Source organism: Harpia harpyja, chromosome 17, assembly GCF_026419915.1.
Source record: "Harpia harpyja isolate bHarHar1 chromosome 17, bHarHar1 primary haplotype, whole genome shotgun sequence".
NCBI classification, from domain to species: domain Eukaryota; kingdom Metazoa; phylum Chordata; class Aves; order Accipitriformes; family Accipitridae; genus Harpia; species Harpia harpyja.
In genome coordinates this window covers 7,486,919-7,506,849 of record NC_068956.1, presented here as the reverse complement: position 1 = coordinate 7,506,849, position 19,931 = coordinate 7,486,919, and the positions used below count along the sequence as shown (strand labels likewise).

At 36.9% G+C, this 19,931-nt stretch overlaps 1 protein-coding gene across 33 annotated transcripts in view; it reads right to left on the bottom strand.

Moving 5' to 3' along the window:
• The window catches only part of DLG2 (discs large MAGUK scaffold protein 2), a 1,027,713-nt gene that overhangs the window by 310,635 nt on the left and 697,147 nt on the right, over positions 1–19,931 (bottom strand). For all 33 annotated transcript variants that reach the window (XM_052812305.1, XM_052812308.1, XM_052812306.1 and 30 more), the window contains one exon: positions 18,143–18,312. In XM_052812305.1, coding sequence (XP_052668265.1) covers positions 18,143–18,312 — 170 coding nt within the window. The remainder of the gene's footprint in view (positions 1–18,142; positions 18,313–19,931) is intronic.

Here is a 19,931-nt window from a genome sequence, read left to right as displayed (position 1 = left end):
TAACTAGGAATAAATTTCCCAGAAAGCACAGACAATGAGCAGTGGCCTAATTGCAGAACAGGAATTCTCAAGAATACCTTAAAATTTGTCTTGAAAAGAGAAGGCAGTATTCCTAATTAGTCACAATAAGCTGATTTTTAAAGCATTAATGAGGATTCAGGTTCACTGAAAATCATATTAAATCGCACTGTCACAATTTTACTAGCATAAGTGCAAGAAAGAGAAAATTATTTCATTTTTGACATATACTGACACTCCAAGAATTATAGCAAGCAGTTCAGCTCTTTTATGAAAAGCCTCATGATACACGAAGTCTAAACATTTCATGTTAAAACTAGTCAAATTATGTTTTTAAAAAGTGAAGATTAGTGATGTAAAGCAGATAAATCCAAGATGTGCCACTTAGGAACAGGATTAACTGCTTACAATTTGATTTTTTGAAATGTCTTTTCTCACATTTCCATGCCAGGTTTGCATAAGCCTACAAGTGAAGCTGTGCATGCACGTTGACTTCCTGTTCACGCAGGAAGTTTTTGCATATTTTTGGTGCACCCACAAGGATAAATAGTCCTCAGATCCACAGTCACTAAAAATCAGAATTTTTGATTAGGGTAGACATCATCTGGCTGGCTGCCTGTGTGATAGGATCATTTACATCTTGCAGGGAATAATGTTGAACACAGCATCAGTGATGGTATGGCTGAATGTGACATGAATGGACTGTTAAAGACTACCCTTTTTTTCTCATTCTATTTTTTTCTGCATTAGCAGCACTTTTCTTAGCAAGAGGTTTTTGTTTTGTTTTGCTTTGTTTTATCCCATCCTCACCCCTGTCCTTTCATGCACTTGGGCAAAAATCAACTGGACTCTGCATGACTGCAGATGAAGAAGACATCCTTGGAAGTGCTCAAGGCCAGGCTGGATGGGGCTTTGAGCAACCTGGTCTAGTGGAAGGTGTCCCTGCCCAGGGCAGGGGGGTTGGACTACATGATCTTTAGAGGTCCCTTCCAACTCAAACCATTCCATGATTCCATAATTGTAAGCAGCCAGTTGTCCTAATTAGCACCAAAATCTCGGTAGGGGGTTGCAGGGTGCATTTTTAAGATTGTCATATGCTGATCTAAAGCCTCACTACTGCCAAAAGCGAGAACTCTACTCTCCTCCCTGCCTTTGGCCACACTTTCCCACTGCCTGCCTTGTATTAGCCATGAAGATTTTCTAGCCAAATGGATTGGCAAGCTGAAAATGACATGAAAACCCAAACAAATTAGTCTGAATCACCGACCAGGTGCACTTTCACCTTTCCTCTCAGCACAGTTTTGTACAAGGCACTTTATGGAGTTGTGACTCCTATGGAGGGCAGTGCAATGTTATCACTGCTGCTCAGCGAACTGAACTTGGCGGATGTGGCAAGAAGCAAAGATGCAGGGACAGAAGCAAGTAGCTGAAGTGAATGAGACAGAAATGGCTATTTAGGCTAGCAGCGCACCTGAAAAAAAAGCAGTAAAAATATGCCTTTAGAGCATGAGTCCTACTGGGAGGAAATAGAACAATAAAACTGCTCTCCTAAGCTTCAGAGAGAGAAAGAGAAGTTAGCAATCATAGGCTTGTAATGCTCCTGAGAGCCAAGACAATTCTGATATTGCTATATCGGAAGAAAACAGTGTAATAGTAATGCTTATTCAATATTTCTCCAATTTTTGCTCTGGCAGATACACTGGTACTATGAACCTTTCCTGGTTAGAGAATCAAATATCAAACCTTTAACTCACCCTTTCAAGAGAAGCGCTGGGCTTGAGAATGTTGGATTTAACCACCTTTGGCTGTCTTGTGAGAATGTTTAATTCAGAGGGTAGTTATGCACACGAATAGTAGTTATGCACATGGGTTGAAACCAATGGGAAACCAAATTATCTCTGCTGTCCCATATTTTTTTTCCTAACACAAGTTTTTAAGGCAATTAGCCTCATTACCATAAATATGCTCTTATAGCTGTATTTATTTTAACTGCACCTCCTGTTAAAAATGCCATTTTCCCTTAGTATGTAACTGATAATCAATCAGCTCTCGAAGGTTTTCATTTTGAGAAGAAGTATCTGGAAATCAGATCAACATGGCAGATGTTGATCTCACTGGTGTAAAACCAAGAGAAGTTTCCTTTCCCTGACTGTCTCCTCTCTTCACCAGACAATTCAGACAAAATCTTGAACTTTTTTTTCCCCTTTCACCCACTGCTCATGCTCTTAAATTTCACTTGAGCCTACTTAATTCCTGATGCCACATAAATTCAGACACGTAACTTTTGGACAAAGACACAAAAATAACATGCCATGGCTCCTTTGCGGTGCCAAGACAAGCAGGCAGTTACAGAAACCTGGAATGACTGCACTGAGAAGATCCAGAAAATCTGCTATTGTTTTTACATCATATATTAACTTGGGTTCAAATGCTGAAATATGGTTCACTTTCCATGCACAGAGTACACCAGTTGTTTCAGGCATAGGAACCAAATTTATGCTGACAGTCGATCATAGTTTGTCTGTCATTAACAAATAGTACCTACATAATTTTCTGCAAAAATTACTGTAATTACTGATAGCAGCACAAGTTATTTCACCTCCTACTAATGAAAATGAAAAGCATTTGTTCCTGTAGAGGTGCACACCAAGATCTGTTTTAAAGTAGTTATTACTTTTTGATGAGATGTTAATTTTTTTAAGTCACGGTACTATGCTGTGCTTTTCCTGCCATTTTTTCCAACCAAGATTCATTCTTGAAATCTACAGACTTGACACAAGAGATAACTATTCTAATTCATGAACAAATGATATTTGCTTTGTATAACATTAGGTGATATATCTTTAACTGAATACAGCTGGGTCACTGCTTTCTAAGTTGGATGGCTCTTCTAGAAAAATATTTAATAATTTGTCACCAATAAAATGGAGACAGAAGGAGCAGCCTGTCAATTTGGGATCTGTTTAACACCCATAAATGTCAGGGAGAGACTCATCAGTTTCTTTTGTTCATCCTCCATCTGATGAGGGGAATTTAGCATTTATCTTCTTATCCCTGTTGCAAAGCTGAACAGAAATACTTTCTTGAAAAGTTGACAATTATGTTGAAGCTTGAAAATACAAAATGAAATCAAAGTTCATCTTGTAGGCTCTTATCTATTTGCAATCAATCCATAAATAATCTGTCATCCATTCAGTTACTTCCTTTTTAAAAAATACAGAGAGAAATCAAGACACAAATTTACAAGTAATTTTGTTTTTTTTATGTAAGGGGATTTACAGAGCCCTGACGTTAAAAGTTTACAAGTATATAAATGATACAGAGAAGGAAAAGAGATGGTGCTTACTGAACTGTAGTAGTAAGGTAAGACACTCTGAAAATTGATTCGTGAGTCATTGCACTTTTCTTTGACTCTTTCTCTCTCCCTGAAACTGTACTTTGGTCCCTTAGACCCTTCTTGCAATATTCCAAGAAACAAAGTGAAACAAAAATGTTTTATGTGCCAGTGAGAAGCACCTTTTATACTCACACAGTAAAATGAGTAAAATCAGACACTTGTGACTTTATGAGAAAGATGAGGACAGACTTTTTAGTAGGGCCTGTAGTGATAGGACAAGGGGTAATGGTTTTAAATTAAAAAAGGGTAGATTCAGACTAGATATAAAGAAGAAATTTTTTACAATGAGGGTGGAGAAACACTGGCACAGGTTGCTCAGAGAAGTGGTAGATGCCCCATCCCTGGAAACATCCAAGGTCGGGTTGGACGGGGCTCTGAGCAACCTGAGCTGGTTGAAGATGTCCCTGCTCATTGAAGAGGGGTTGGACTACCTGACCTTTAAAGGTCCCTTCCAACCCAAAATATTCTATGATTCAATTATTCTATGACTTCACAGGAATTATGCTAAGTATTTGCTAAGGGAATTGTACTCTAGTATACATAACTAGAAAGATAACATGAACCCATATTTGAAATCTGCATTCAGAAATATAGATTTTTTCAGACTGGTCCTAGACCATGAAAGATTTTCTAAGATCTTGTGCTTAGCAGTGTTGAGACTCAGAGTGTAACACTTAAATGTGATTGTTTCAGCCTAAGTTACACTGCAGATTTTCTCTGAGTAAGTTTCCCTGATATTTTTCATCAGGACTCTTCGTGAGATATAGTATAACACAAGAATCTGCTATTAGTCCCTTGAGGGGTTCTATCTAGGAAGGGTATTAACATGGCCTTTCCATCAGCTATTTCAATTAATAACAATCCCTGAACTTCCCTGCAACGCCAGAGGTAGGGAGTAGGTCTCAGTCTCTGGGAACGGTGTACCCAGCATTCCTAATGAAAAGTGAAACCCTGGGGGAAAGAATTAATGTACTAACGTGTTGATTTATTCCCAGACCACTCCTAGGCCATCCCTTGGAAATTCTAGGCAGCTATTTGGATGAAAAGATTCATCCCAGTAAGACCCAAAAATGTAGAACCCAAAGCCTACGAGACCGATTTTAGGTGTAAAGAAACCCAGCTCTGCCTAGAGCTGGACAAAAGTGGTTTGTATGAAGTCAAGACTTAGCATTAAAAGCCTTAGTGCAGTGCAAAGCAAAGGGGTCTTGACCGGCCTCCAAATAGTGCAACCTGCTGTGACAACAGCCTTTGGTGAAGAACCAGCCACCCATCTGACCAAATTGTTCCTAAGGAGCATGATCCTGGCTTGAGCAACAGAAAAGTTGAAAAGTCAGAGAAATCCTAGCTGGATGTGAATAAACAAATGCAGGCTGAGACTGCAGTTTATCTGTTCTAGTATTTATTAATATTTTCACATGTGGAGAAGTTTCTTTTCTAAAACTGTTTTATCCATCGTAGACACAACTAAAGCAAAAAAGAGGGAAACTGAAAATACTAAATTACTGTTGAGGACAAGCAAAGGAAATGTTTGTGGTTTTTGTCTGGAAGACACCCTCTTTATTTCTGCAGGTGCAGGATTTAAATAGCCCCATGCCTACTGTTTGTCTTCATACTGCAGTGAAATGAGAAAATTTTGTTATGATCCCTGAATCTTAGGGCTGGAAGAAACTCAATGGATCATTTACTCTATCTTCTCAACCTGAGGTAGAACAAACTATAGTTGCATCATGGCTAACAAATGGCTGTCTGGTGCACCTGGGTATTTCCCATGCTACAGACCTGGTGACCTGCCTGGTAATCTATCACATCACAATCCTCACCTACCCTAAATCCAGTCCAAATCTTGTTTATCATAATTTGTGTATTAAATTTTGTTCCACACCCTCCCTAGGGGGCACGTAGAGCCAACTCACTCTTCAAAGATGTGCTGCAAGGCAAGAAGATTGTTATCAGGAGCCCCCAACCCCCCTCTAAGTCTTCGGTTTTTCAGATAAATTACTTCAGATCACTCATTCTTTCCTTGCAGGATAGGCTTTCTAAATCTGTGATCATTTTTACTGCTCTCCCCTGGAGTCCCTCCAACTGGCCTACACCCTTCTTGAAGTGGAAAGCTCAAAGCTTTACCCGTGAGGGATGAAAGGATTGCTCATATGTCTTATAAACCATACCTCAGTTTATAAATCCCAATATAGTACTTGAATGTTTCATCACAACATGATGTGTGAAAGAGAAGATGCTACAGCTAATGAAGTTCTAGATACTCTTCTATGGGCTTCTTTTCCCAACAGTTTTCTGTTAAGCACTATTTAGTAGATTATTTGATTATTTCTGCTGAAAGCACCTTGCAGTTGTCTCTGCTGAATTACAACTTTTTTCTTCAGACCACTTTCAGTGTTAAACCCTCCCAGTACATGGTGTCATCAGAGAAAAATGTGAAAAAGAGTTGCATAACAGGAGTATGGCATCCTCTGGTAATCATTACACTTCAAACTTTTTCTAGGTGCTTATAAAGAGATTTCCTACTTGTTCCAATATTCTTCTGAGGTTCTGAAAGCAAACTGATGGCTTTATAGTCGCTTGGCTCATCTTGTTCACTTCAGTGAAGATGACTTTTCTGCTTACCCTTTCCAGTTTTTCACTTTACCTTCTCCACACAGGTGTTCAAAACCAACCATTGTCAGCACTCAGATTTCATCAGATAAGTTTCAGTGGTCTGGGATCAAGACCACCAGGACCCGCAAGTGTAAAAGTATCTAACTTCCTCAAGTGCTGCCAGGCCTGTTCCTTCTTCTTTTGAGGCTGAGGCCTTGTCCCTTGTTGCTGGTTTTAATCATGATAGCAACCTGATCGCAGATGACCTTTCTGTGAAAACTGATGCCAGCAAAAAGGTAGGCACTTTTTATATCTTGCCTTGAAAGCACCTACCATCTCAACATCTCTCTGTAACTACAAAGTACATCTCTAAACTACAATTATTTCCACTGCATTAGAGGGGATGTGATTTGATATAACAGAATTTAAAAGTATTATTTAAAAATAACTTTCAGAAATTTTGGCTATGGCATTTGATAATCATTAGAATTTAGATGTGAAACTCATCTGACCTACAGACTATGGATAAGATTTACCCCGGCCTACCATTTAGAGAGAGTTCATTTTTCAATTACAGTATATAAAATGTAAATGTGCCTACACTAAACAACTTCACTAAATTATTTGCTGTAATTTTATGTTTCCTTATTCCAGGTCTCTCTGTTGGAGTAGCTAGTACGTTTTTCTATTAATTTTATACGACATCCTACACATTGTTTTTCATAGGAAACAAAACAAACAAAAAACCAGAACACAGTTTAGGGGAAAAAAGTCTATTATGTCCTTATTTGCAAATATCAGTTTCCAGAATAAAAACGTCAAGGATGCCTTGAGGATATTGTTCTTTTCGCTTATGCAACATATCTTTTATCATATCCTAAAGACTTTTTGTGTCATTATATCCTTTTTTTACATTTCATTCAGCTCTAAGATCTTGCTTTGCAACTGCTTCTTCCTGTCAAAGATAATGATTGAACAAAATTCTTTCTAAAGAATCCAAGAGCAGGCTTCTTATTTGTTCATATAAATCACTACTCAAAATTCGGAAGCCAACATCCCGAGCAATGAACACATGGCTTTGTGCTCATGGAATACTTTGGATATACTAGCTAGTGTTTCTGGTTTCACAAGAGGTTCCCTCCACAGATATCATTTGCTTTTTTAAGCTTTCAGAGCTGCACTTGTCTCAGAAATGAGACACTAAAGACATAAGCATCAAGGTGTCTCCTTGCCTTTCTCATATAAAGTCAACCAGAATGTACCCTGGAAGAGGTCACGGGAATTTTTTTCATCTACCAAACACACAAAATGCTTCATGTTGAGAAAAACATATCACCTTGCCATTGTCCCAAGTGGCAGAATTTCTGAATGAAAAAATCTTAAAAAGTCTCTGCAAGCAAAGAAAAAGAAGTGATACTCTCTCACAAATCACATGGCTTTACTGCTCACTCGAAAGAAGAGTTGAAGAGGAGCCGTCTATGTGTCAGGGAGCATAAGTCTTTGGCACACCAAGACTACACTTTGCTTCTGCAAGAAGCTTGATCTCACTGCGTCCGCAATACAGGAACCTCTGCTACATGTCCAAATCAGCTGCCTTTTGTACCTGTCACTGATGCGACACATGCAGAACCAGAATGCTTGTGCACTGGAGTCCCAGAACCTAGATTTCTTGGTCTCATATCTTAAGATGGCACAATTGCAAAGTATGGTCATCTGCACAGACCATTTGTTTCATGGCAAAGGGCAAAGGATCTTCTTCCATCTAAACTCCAAAAGAAAGGCTGCCATTTCTAGGAATACTATTATAATATTTAAAGAAACAAAACAAAAAAAAACCCTAACTGATGAAGGAAAAGCAGTTTTTCAAAGCTGTTGGATAAATGGTCTAAAATAAAAATTGGTAAGTTAAAACTAAAATACTATAGGGCAATTTCTTTTTGCCCAGTGTTGAGATCTGGTTACCACTTTTAGCTGTCACATAAAAAGAACCCAAGTTGCGTTCTTTCTTTTGTTTTCATTAAGGATAACTACAATTTTAGCTAGAAATCAGAATTCTGAAAGCAAAACGAAGATGACAGACCTGCAGAAAGGACTAGGATATAGTATTGGATGTCAGATGAATGACTATTTGCAATTAATCAGTTTGGTGTCTGGCTTCTGACTAAGCCAGCTATTCCCTTCATATGTTCAGAGATGCTTTAATGTAAGTCCTTCCTTTTTTTCAACTAGTGGAAACAAAAGAATAATACTGACAATCTAGAGTAGTTTTTTAAATAGGCTGCAGACTGATATTTTATTTACCATATCACTTGGATCTTTAAAGCTTCACCCAGCTTTGTCACTCCAGCACGATCAGAATCTCTACTGCTTTTGTCAGAAGACTTAAAATACTGTCTGCCTGTGTTTACGATTACAGAAAAAAAATGAGACAAGAAAACAAGAAAAATTAATAGCTACAGCTCCACAAGCTAAAAAATAGAATTAAATACAATTTATTCTTTTAAAGGTTCTTTTCATGGCACTGCAATATTTTGCTGATGCGTGTTTTCTTCTAGACAGCAGATTTCTTGAGAAAGATCTGGACATCTAAAAAGACAGAACTTCCTACATAGATAATTAACTGAACAATAAAGGATGAAATCACTGCTCTGTAATTTCACCTGGTTAATTTGCACATTTGGTTTTATATTCAAAAAACGACGAAGTTCTACAAAGCAGCAAATATAAGGATTTTCAGACTACTCAGTTGCAAGTGACAGATGTCATGTCAATGAACGTATTCCACATAGGATGCTAAAGCCTTAATATATCTTCTGTTGCACCAGGATGTAACACCAGGCTCACAGCAATTGCTGTCATATAATTTTTTATTTATGAAAGTGGTGAAAGATCAAGCATAATCATTCTCTAAAACTTACCTGAGGAATTTAAAACAAGGAACATATAGGTAGTGAAAAAAAGGCCAAGAAAACTGCCACTCCCTAGAAAATACTCACTCCTCCACTAAGAAAACAGAAAAAAGATATTGGCCTTCTGTCTACAGGAGTTCTTTCCACACTCAGCCCAGTAGTTTAGCAAATGACGCCATTCTCCTTCCTCATCTTTTGATTTATTGTGTATCTGGAAATACTGATGAGACAATTAACACTCTGCTACACTGTCTGCTGCATCTCCTCCCTCTCTGATGTTGACCTGACGAAAACAGCAATAGAAAACATAATGAAAGGGATCTTCTGTAACTCCCATTTTAACTCTTACACAGCACTGTAAAATGGGGAGGGAAATGATGAAACTATTCCCTGACCCAGAAATTTATAATCTAAAGGAAAAAAGGAGTTCAAAGGCATGCTATAATGACAAAATTATGAGACTTATTGTAATTATATTACATTTGGTCAGGAGAAAAATCTAGAATTGGAAAAGAAGTTGGCCAAGATTCATTGGGAATTTGTGTAACACTTGTCATAGACACAAAACAAAAAAAAACCCCACTTGGTGGTAGAGACAAGTCCTTGCGATTTTTAAAAATGACACAGAGAAAAAGGCAGCAGTGTCAAGTAGCATCACAAAGCACAGACATCACAGTTTTCCATACAAGCCCGAGACAAAAGATGTTCCAAGAAACTTTTCAGCAGTGCACTGGAGATCACTATGTAGCTGGGAAATCCATTTAGTAAGCAACTTCCTTTGAAGCATTTCCACAAGGAAAGGATAAATCAAACAGAATTTTTTGAATGGTCTGCTTTATTCTCACCCAGAAGCAAGCCATATGAGCCAAACCTGGAGATGCATCCATTACTTATCCAACATCTGAGCACAGAAATTAAAAGCCCTTTCTCTCTGTATGGGTAGAGGAAGTGGACAAAAAAGAGAAAATCCAACATCTTCCTCCCCTCAAATTCTCAAATTTCCTGTGAGACATTGCAGAGTTAAACCTCCAAGGTGACAAGAAGGGGGGGGGGGGGAAGCAGCGAATCTAGTAAGTCATGCTAACCGCTCTTGTTTCTCAGCAAAAGCCACAGAAGTAACTTTGACCACAGCAAAAAGATTAACATCTCATGACAGAGAATGATAAAAAACAAGGTCACACTGGTACACCATACCACTTGCAGTCTCTAGTCAGAGCTGATGAAACTATCTAGGCAGCTGGACAAAAATACAAAATCCCTACCTAATTCAGAAAGGACCAGCACAGAAGATTTTGTCAACTGAAATTTCAATGGTCTACTTAGCTCCAAAGATGGTTGAATTTGGTCTGACATGACAACAATTTCATACCACCATCTTCTGCCACTTAACTGCAATTGTAACAAACAAGATGACAGATTTACTCTCCTTCTCCACTGAAGACAAAAAGAAGCTAGCCAAAGCTTTTTTTTCTTGAAACAAAATCTCGAGCTTTTTGGCATCCAAACCTACCTGCACATCTTTCTTTCCCTGTGCTGCTGCTTTTGCTCTATTGCAGCCACAGTTCATTAAGATGAATCGTGTTCTGCTGAAGCTGCCTCATCAGTAAGTATTGCTGAAGCAATTTAGTAATGATCTTAATGCGCAGTGCTGGATTTTTATAGCCATCTCAATTGGCTATTAAAATACAGCACTGCACTTCGAAATTGCTACTGCACCACTTCAGAAATAGTTAGCATGATGGAGTTGCAGAAAGTACTGTTCATTTCAGTAGAAACCTCACTCCTTGTGAATGATTCCTGGAAACTGGTACTTACAATCTACTACAAGATTAGATGTTCATTTTGCATATTAACCCAGGATTCTTAGAACTGCTTGGAGAGCTCTTAAGAAATGAATGGTTTTGAGGGAAAACCAAACCAAACCAAACCAAACCAAATATATGTATATGAAATTGCTGCACAGTCTTCCAAGTCATTTTGTTTATTCCTTTACTGCTAATGCAATATGACAGAAAAAGACAAAAGAGGAAGTCAGAATTACCATGAAAATATAAGACTTCAAAGAAGTGATATCCTGCAGCTCACAGGATAGTTCTAGTTTTAGGTAAGACAGCCAACCAGATGGATGGCTTTTGAATTCCATTTGAAATTATTCTTGTTGATGTGGAAAAGAATTGCTTTATCGATTGACAACTTAGCTCCAAAAATGGCTGAATTTGGTCTGATGTGACAACAATTTGATACCACCATCACTGGCCATTTAACTGCAATTGTAACAAAAAACATGACAGATTTACTTTCTTTCTCCACCGAAGACAAAAAGATGGTAGGCAAAGCCTGAAGTACTAGAACTGAAGTGCCACACTAATAACAATAACTATTATTATGTGAGATTACAATAAACAAGCACTACATTTCTTCAGGAATGGAAGGAACCACTCTACAGAATGAATGGTTTTTAATAAATATTTCGTATGTAGTAATTTATACAAATGAGATGGCAAGTCTGTAGTGACGAAAAGCAGATAATACATTTAATATTTAATTTATGCCATAAAGCAGAATATGATAACAGCAGCTGTATGCAGATATCATCACTTAAATTAAAGAACAAGATCCTCAGTCTGTGAAATACGAAGGTGCAGATAAAACCTACCACTTTTTCTTCATCAGGCATTGGCAACACTAATATGTCAAAATATTTTTGAAAAACAGCAAAGGCTTTTATAGCACTATCACAGAGCTTTCTAATTTTATGAGTTTCAAGAGAATACAATTTTCATGTGATAAACTATGCAGATACTCACATATTCTTACATTAGACAATCCTAGCCTGCAGGGAAGTCATGCCTTTTAGTGATGTTAACTTATAAATGATGGTTTTGAATCACTATCTTAAAATTGGAAAATTATGTATTAGTGCTTGAGAGAGCACTTTCTTCTAATTGGATGAACTGTGAGTCCCTTCAAGCAAAGACATTTCACAAAATATGGTATTTTAGTTTCAGTTGTGGTTTTCTATTTATACCTGTAGTAAGTGATAGTGTGTTACAGTAATATGAAGGGAAGCACTTAAATTACAGTTGAGAACCTAAATAGTTTGTTAAATCCAGGTTTGGGAAAGTTTGCCTGCTTCCTCATTTTTCTACAGGTCTTTTTTTTAAGTTGCCCCATTTTGCTCTGTTTTAGATCAGAATTCATAAAAAAGCTCACAGCACAGAAGGAGGACAACACTGAAAAACAGAAGTAAATTCACAGCTGACGAGATCATAAGACTGAAATTCTTAAAAGACCAGAAGAAAAGGTTTAAGGTTCTGTTCAAACTGTGAAAAAACAATTTTGCTGAAAACATATTTGAACTACAAAAACATTTCTTAGCATTAAATAAAAAATGTTTTGAAGGTTTCAAGTGATCATAAATTAACAAAACATCGCCTAACTTGCCATAACCCCCCCTCTCCCCAAATGCTAAAGTTTGCTATGCGTTATTTAGTGTCCCTTAAATTAGAGAAAGTAGGCCAGTATAGTAGTAGAAGTGACAGCCATATTAATAAAAAAACATGTACCATCATCAGTCTGAAGCAAGCACTTGCAATCAGTTATCAAACAGGAAGATCTGAAAGCTCTCAGTGTTCTCTGAAATTGGGAAAGAAATAATTGGGGTTCTTTGTTTGCAAAAGCTCGCTCTTTCATTTTAAGTGCTGTAGCCATTACCTGAGATAAAAAGGTAACCTTTGGCTTTGCTTTAGTAGATAAAAATGGTAAGATTTCTCCTTTCCTTACTGGGAGCAGCACTTGTAAAAACTAAAAAACTCCTCTATTCTGCTGTTCTAAATTGAACACTTTTTTTAGCAGACATTTTAAAATACACATAATTCGGCTGTACTTTTTTGACTATTTCAGTTGTCACTGCAAGCTGGGATGCTATCTATGCAACAGAACACAAGATTTTTCCAATAAAGCCATCAATCCAAACTAAAATTTGTCAACTTCTATGAAACAGAAGTATGAACTTCTATAAAACTATAGACAGTAATGGAGTAGAGAACATTTCAGTAACAATTCAAGGTAAATCTACAGTGAAATCATACCTTATACTGATGGTGAAAATCCTTGCATCTTCTCAAGAAACTTTCATAACTAATCAATGAGTTAAAAAATATACTACTTAAAACATACTGATTCTTTTCTTAGTATAGTAAGAAAGCTTCACTACTACCTAGTGACTTTATTCAGTGTCATCAAGAACCAAACAAATAGTTACGTGAAAAGGAAGGCCACCACGTGCTGCATAGTTGCTTTAGTCCAGCACAGAAAACAATGAAATGGAAACTCCGGAACTGGTTATGCCCAATGACTTCATCTAACATTTAGATGGATATACATAATTCAAAAAATAAATGCGTACTATGCCCTTTGTATTTATCCCATCTTATTTTTGAGTATTTTGTTGAGATGTCCAGTTTTAGGAGCTTAGTCTTTGCTGATTAAGAAGAAAATTAAGATAAGGAGGGTAGCCATCCAAAGAGAGATACAGAATTGGGCTGAACAATGCTTAACAGATGCATTCATTTCTAATTTAGAGCCCCAAAACGTAATAATACTCCAAATGGATTAAATGAACAGTCCTGATATGGCCTTAATTCTGACAGCAGGAAAGAGTAGAGGAATAAGTGCCCCCAAGTACCTTTTGTAAAGTGCCCAAAGCCGGGTGGGGTGAACCTGATCAGAACATATCACTGGCTGAATTCACCAGGAATGAGAAAAAAGCATGCTTACACACAACAGAAAAGAGACATAGCTGCTGATCTGTCCAGAGCCTTTCCATCTAAAATACAGGCAACAAAAGGGCAGCTCTAGCCATCACCGCAAGATTCCGATGCAGTTCAAACATTGTAATGATAGTTACTACTGAATTATCATGAAGGCTGTGGGAGATTAATCCTGTTTCTCTATGACTTTATAGTCAAGCCACCAGAATACCCAGATGGCAGAATCAGCTATCCTTTATATCGTTCCTTTTTTGGGTGTTTTTAAGTCTGCCATTTCTTCTCTCAAGTTTCCAGGTACTCAGCTGTTCTGCTTCACATACCCTAAACTTCATTTCTGCAGCTGTGTTGTCTTTTAAGATATCACATTTCCTATAGAATTGAGGTCAGAAGTTTATTACGTGATCCAACACTGCTGCAGTTACTGAAATCATTACTTTCTGCATTTTTTTTTCTTCTGGTATATAGTATCAGAGCTTAAATTATCAGTTAGGTGTTGGTAGGTAAAATATTACACAACATCTCTGTTTAACTAAGTTTCTGACTGTAGAAATTTTCTACAGTGGTAGAAATCCATTTTTCTGCCTAATTCTTTAAAAAACAAAATTTAAAAAAAATCAAGTTTAATTTTTATAACTAATCTTACATCAAGCATACCACTCAATACTTCTGGTTTTAGTAAAAAGTAGATTTGCAGTGTGATAGGACAGCATGAAAATCCCAGAGGCAAGTGGAATTCCTTTGCTTTAAAATCCTCCAGTCAAATGAAATCGAATGGGTTTGAGCACTGTAATCTCTGAATAGTGACTGAAGTTCATAATTCACTGCTCATTCACAGTTCTTTGCAGGGTCTTATGGGAAGCTAATACACAAGTAATATTACAAAGTCAAATACCACCATTAAATTGCTTTGTTTTGAATGTCTGCATGTTTGTTCCCCAGGAGCAAATACTGCAGTGTACACAATCCATTCTCATTACTGTTAGTCTTGTTATGTTTCAATACAGAGCAAGAAAAGTGTATTACTTAAGGATAGGATTTTCAGTTGTGTCTAAATACTATTGATTTTCAATAAGAAAGCTCCATTGTATATCCTTCCTCTGTTACAGCCCTCAGCTACTGCAAAGATGCTGGCTGCTAAAACCTGCAGCGTCCTGGGAGTGACTGAAATAAAACACCTACTGTTTACTACTAAATGCTATGCAAAGCCAAACAGTGAATCACTAAAATTGTACATCTGACTGAACAGACGTACAAAAAGCATACAAAAGACAATCTCCCAAGCACAGTGAGAGGGAGATCCTGTAATGATCGCAGTTAGCAATCACCTTCAAGACACAGACTATTGACATCAGCCAATATTATCAATCAGGTGTGGCAAACTGATGAATGCACAGCTTTAAATACCTACACAGCTGCAGTTCTGTTTGAAACCTTGATTTTCTATTACACAACTAATTTTTGCCTTTGTTTACCTCTCTTCCCAGAAAGTCAAGTGAAAGAGTTACATGGCCTTTTAGCACATGTGATGCCAGGACAGCTTTTCTGTAAAGCAGCAGCGACGATTGCACGGGGATCTGCATTCAAAAGGTGCCACTTGGCAGTGCACTACCATGACCTTTCCCCTGCCATATACCAAAAGCCATTGCTACACAATGCATATTTAACTTATGTTCAAAATAGATTTGCAAAATGAACCTATGTCTTTTATATGGTGGTTGCTAGCTAGAAAAATTAACATCCATTTTTAAAAAAGCTAACCTTCATGGACTCAGAGCTTGTAAAAGCCCTCATCCTGAATACCTCAGATGAAATTAAAAGAATATTTATATAAAAAGCCTTGCAAATTTCCTTCTTTATCACCTTCAAGTGCTGAAAGATATGATCTACTATACATACACAGGCAACCTAGTGATCTCTGAGTTTATATGGTATTATGGAAGCCAAGACTTGCTTTCATGTGGTAAATTCTCAACCCAGTGAGGAGTGAACTCAGTATATACTGAGTTATATACTGACAGAGATAGACAGGGAAAGAAGCAACTGGAAAGATACTTGCCGCTTCAAGTTTAGTATGGAGCAGCCTTCTTGTCTAAAAAACAGATTCACTTTCTTTATTCACTTTGTGAGTAGGAAGGAAGGAATGGTATGGGAGCTACCACGCTGATTTTCAGGTCCTGCTCTGAATATCAAAACATTCCAATTTCACCCCGAGAAATAAGAAACACTGTGTATATAAATACTAAGTTGCTCTTGCACTGCATAGTAATGGTGTGAAAGAGCAGCTCACGGAAAGATCACCTGAAATATGAGTAGGTAAGCGTCACACGAGTGACTAGCACTGAAACCTACAGCCAAGATTCACAGGTTTTATTCTCAACTTCTGCCGTGAGTTTGATGCCTCTCAACAGATAGTTTATTTTTCATGGAATATTTTGAAAAATTCAAAGGAAAACTGCTACAGATATTATAATTAGTATTGATAAGATTTCCAACCAATCTATAACCTATTTTCTTCATTCTGCTTTTTTCATCTGTGGAATATAGAAAGCATACAATGGTATGCTTCCTTACTGCCTAAATTATAAAAACCCTGGCTTTTGCAAAGAACTAGCACATCAACTTTTTTTTTCATCCAAGTTTCCAGTTAACTTATTTCTATAATATTGAAGTGAAAATTTTAAAAAGATATTCTGCTTAACAATAAAATTCACTATTTATATTACATATCTGTAGTGAACTTCATATAAGAACATAGCTAAGAAATTACATTTGTAGCACTAAACAGCAGAGCTTCTTTAGCTTGTCATAAAAAGCACTTTTTTGGTATCCACTCTCTTTTATGAAAATAAATGTAAAAATAAAGAGTTTCAGGCATACAATCAAAACAAACATGATGCAAAAATGTTATTAGATAATGATTGCCTCTCTTGTCCATTTCTACAATGCAGCAAAAATTTGGTCATGGAGAATAATTTTTACTGTTTCATCACAACCTGAAAGGATATGTTAATTTTAGTTTCTTTAGCCTTAGGTTACTCAAAATGACTATCATATCACACACTTAGTTTAATTCCAAAGCTTTAAAAAAACCCACTGCTGTCTGCACTACTATTCTGAGTTCATACACGTACAAAATCTCATTAGAGATGCTTTTCCATTAGAAAGTCAATTTAGCATTGTAATTGACCTCAAGAATCCAGACTTTTAGGGGTTTACCCTCAGATGCATGTTTAAATATTTCTTACTGTTCGTCAAGAATAGAGGATGATGAATACACTGCTGTGCCAAATAACCATGATATACGTAGAAGAGGTATAGTGCAATCTTGAAAACAGTGCACTATCTTTGCATACTATGGATGGATAATCTCAGCAATTCCACATGTATTAGAAACAAATATACTCCTTTACTGGTATAAAGAACTATGTAGAAGCATACTGTAATATTCACATGAGATGAGATGTAAGGGAAACTACTGAAAAAGCTACAGGTTATTCACAGTAGATACGACAGGTAGAATAATCTCATGTGCATGGCATATATTGAGACATGCATATTTCTTCATTTCATGTATATACCATTAATTAAAGACTTGCTTATGAAATAATTATTATGGATCCAAAAATCTACTGCTGTTCATTCTATCTGCAGGTATTGTGCAAGTAACCATTTTCTTTGCCCAGAAATTAGCTATGAAGAAAAATACAGTAGCAAGAGGGAAATTTCAGGCAGGAAAAACAATAAAATTAAATTTGTTAAAAATAACACTTTTGCAAATAAAAACTTTTTGCAAAAGGAAAGGTGAAAATATAATATTCACAATTTGTACTAATGCTTCTAGAAAGGAGTTTGGGTTTTTTTTCTGTAACCAGAAGGTTCTGGTGGAAGCGATAAAGCTGATTTAGACTAGTGAAGGTATCATGCTAGACTTCCATGTAATTTTGTTGAAGGATAAAATAAAATTCTCCTACGTATCTGGGTGAATTAGTGTTCTTGTCTTGTTCCAAAGACAACGGCAGAAGAAACCATCAACATGAAAGTAGAAAGGATATGTTGGATAATCATGAAGCCTTCTGAAAAAAGGGAGAATTCAGAAACTCTGTATTCAACAGCACCTTAAATGAAAGCCAAAGGTCTCAGTAGAGGAACTTTAGAGGAAGTATACGTGCTGCCAATATAAAGCATAATATCTCTGCATCTTACATTTCTTCAGGAGGTAACGAGCCATCTCTACAGTAAACATCAAATGAAACAAACCACAAGTCCCTGAATTCCTTTATATTTCAGGAAGGGACATGCAACCATGAACTGAAGTTCTACCAGCCTAAATTAACTGCATTTCAGTATTTGACAGGTCAACCAGTTAACAAATCAACAAAGTCAGATGCCATTTGAGCTACAGGAGAGGTTAAACATCAAGTTTAAAATAGATGTCTTTTCATTTTCACATTTACCTTTAGGTCCTTTGAACAACTTGATCTCTACCACGGTCTCCAGAATAGGTCTCCTTCGACGAACATACAATCGTACTATGGAGCCAGCCTCTTTTAGGGCCTCCACGGCTTTGCTGTGAGAGACTTCTGACACGTCGACTTCATTCACTCGTAAGATGCAATCGTTGACCCTACAAGAAAAACAAAGAACCATAGCTACTAAATGCTTCAGCTGTTATTCTGGATTGAACAGAGTTTTGTCAGCAGTGCTGTAAAATGAAGAACACTTCATTGAGAAGTCTGCCAGATGACAGTCTTAATGTGATACGCTTCATCAGCAATGAGACAGAAACAGAACACTTAGTCCGTCCAAAAGACATACCTGAGTCAAATTAAAGTCTACCTAATCACCCAACACCTACCATCCTCCTTCATAAATTGGGGTTGGATCCACTAGAGTGATAGAAATGAGTAAAAAACAAATTGTCTTTATAGGCTTCATTAAAACACTTTTTACTAAACAGTATAATCAAATTACAAGATTCATGCTGCATGCTATTACTACTACAGTTGCTCTTAAGGAAATCAGCTGATTTAATTTAATATAGAAAGACCACTAATTGTTCAAACACCTCCTTAAATCTCTCATATTTCTTCATCAGAGCCAAAGAATTCTAAGTTGTCAAGGCAAAAATGCTGTCCTACAAAAAGCAGACAATTTAAAAGAGAGCGTTTCATGCTAAATAATTTGCGCAAATTTTATTCTTTACATTTTCACCACTGACTATAGGCTCCAAGATATGCTGTGTGGTAACAGCATCTATTTTTCATAGAATACTAATAAAATTCCCTAATATTCTTACTTTGGGCATTTACTACATTATCTGAGGACGAACTAATATATTCAGCCTCAAAATGTCCTGGTTAGATGGAGTAATATTCTCCTTATCTGACAGATTTGTCTAAGTTGGAAAGGAAATCTACACCTTGAGAGCACTAAAATCCATCTCCAAACCAGCAGCCTAATGACTTAACTACTGGGCCATCCTTTCTTTGCAAATGAGGGTGAGAAGAGCAAAATCCAAAGAACTAGATGAATTGAGACTATTGTTCTTGTGAAGTACATTTATTATGAGATGTCTCTAAGTATTTTGGGTACAGAAGAAAAAGGCATATGTAAATGAATGTGTTCTGCATGTCTAAAAGGATAATCAGTGAAGAAAATATGAGTTGCTAAAAATATTCCCATTTCCGCTATGTTTCTATACATAAAGATCAACTATCAAATGTTACTCTTTACAGCAAAAGAACACTTGAGCCGAGTATTGCTCAGGAGTCCTAGCACACGAAGCGAGAATGAAGCTTTACCAAAAGTTTATCTGAACTCTGAGAATTTAGGACGGATTTTTATTATGTTCTTGTGCTGCTGTTTTTATTTAAAAACAAAACAAAACAAAAGACAACTATTTGAAACCAAAGACCTTCTGTGTTATCAGCCTTTTGGAAGAACATTTACAGGGGAAAATGTTGACAGCAGCCTTTATCTGACAACCGGTCAAACTTGGAAAGGACACAAAATTGATACTTCCCTTCTGATAAAAAGTACTGTATTGCAAAGTTTCCAGTTCTCATTCAATGGTTGGGTTTGCTGCTTTCCTTCAATGCCAGAATTATTAATTTTCCAAATGTTTAATTGTGTAGTTTGGCTGTCAAATTAATAAGTGCTTTAACATAAAGTGCTTTATTTTTTTATGGTGGGTCAACCCTGGCTGGATGCCAGGTGCCCACCAAAGCCACTCTATCACTCCCC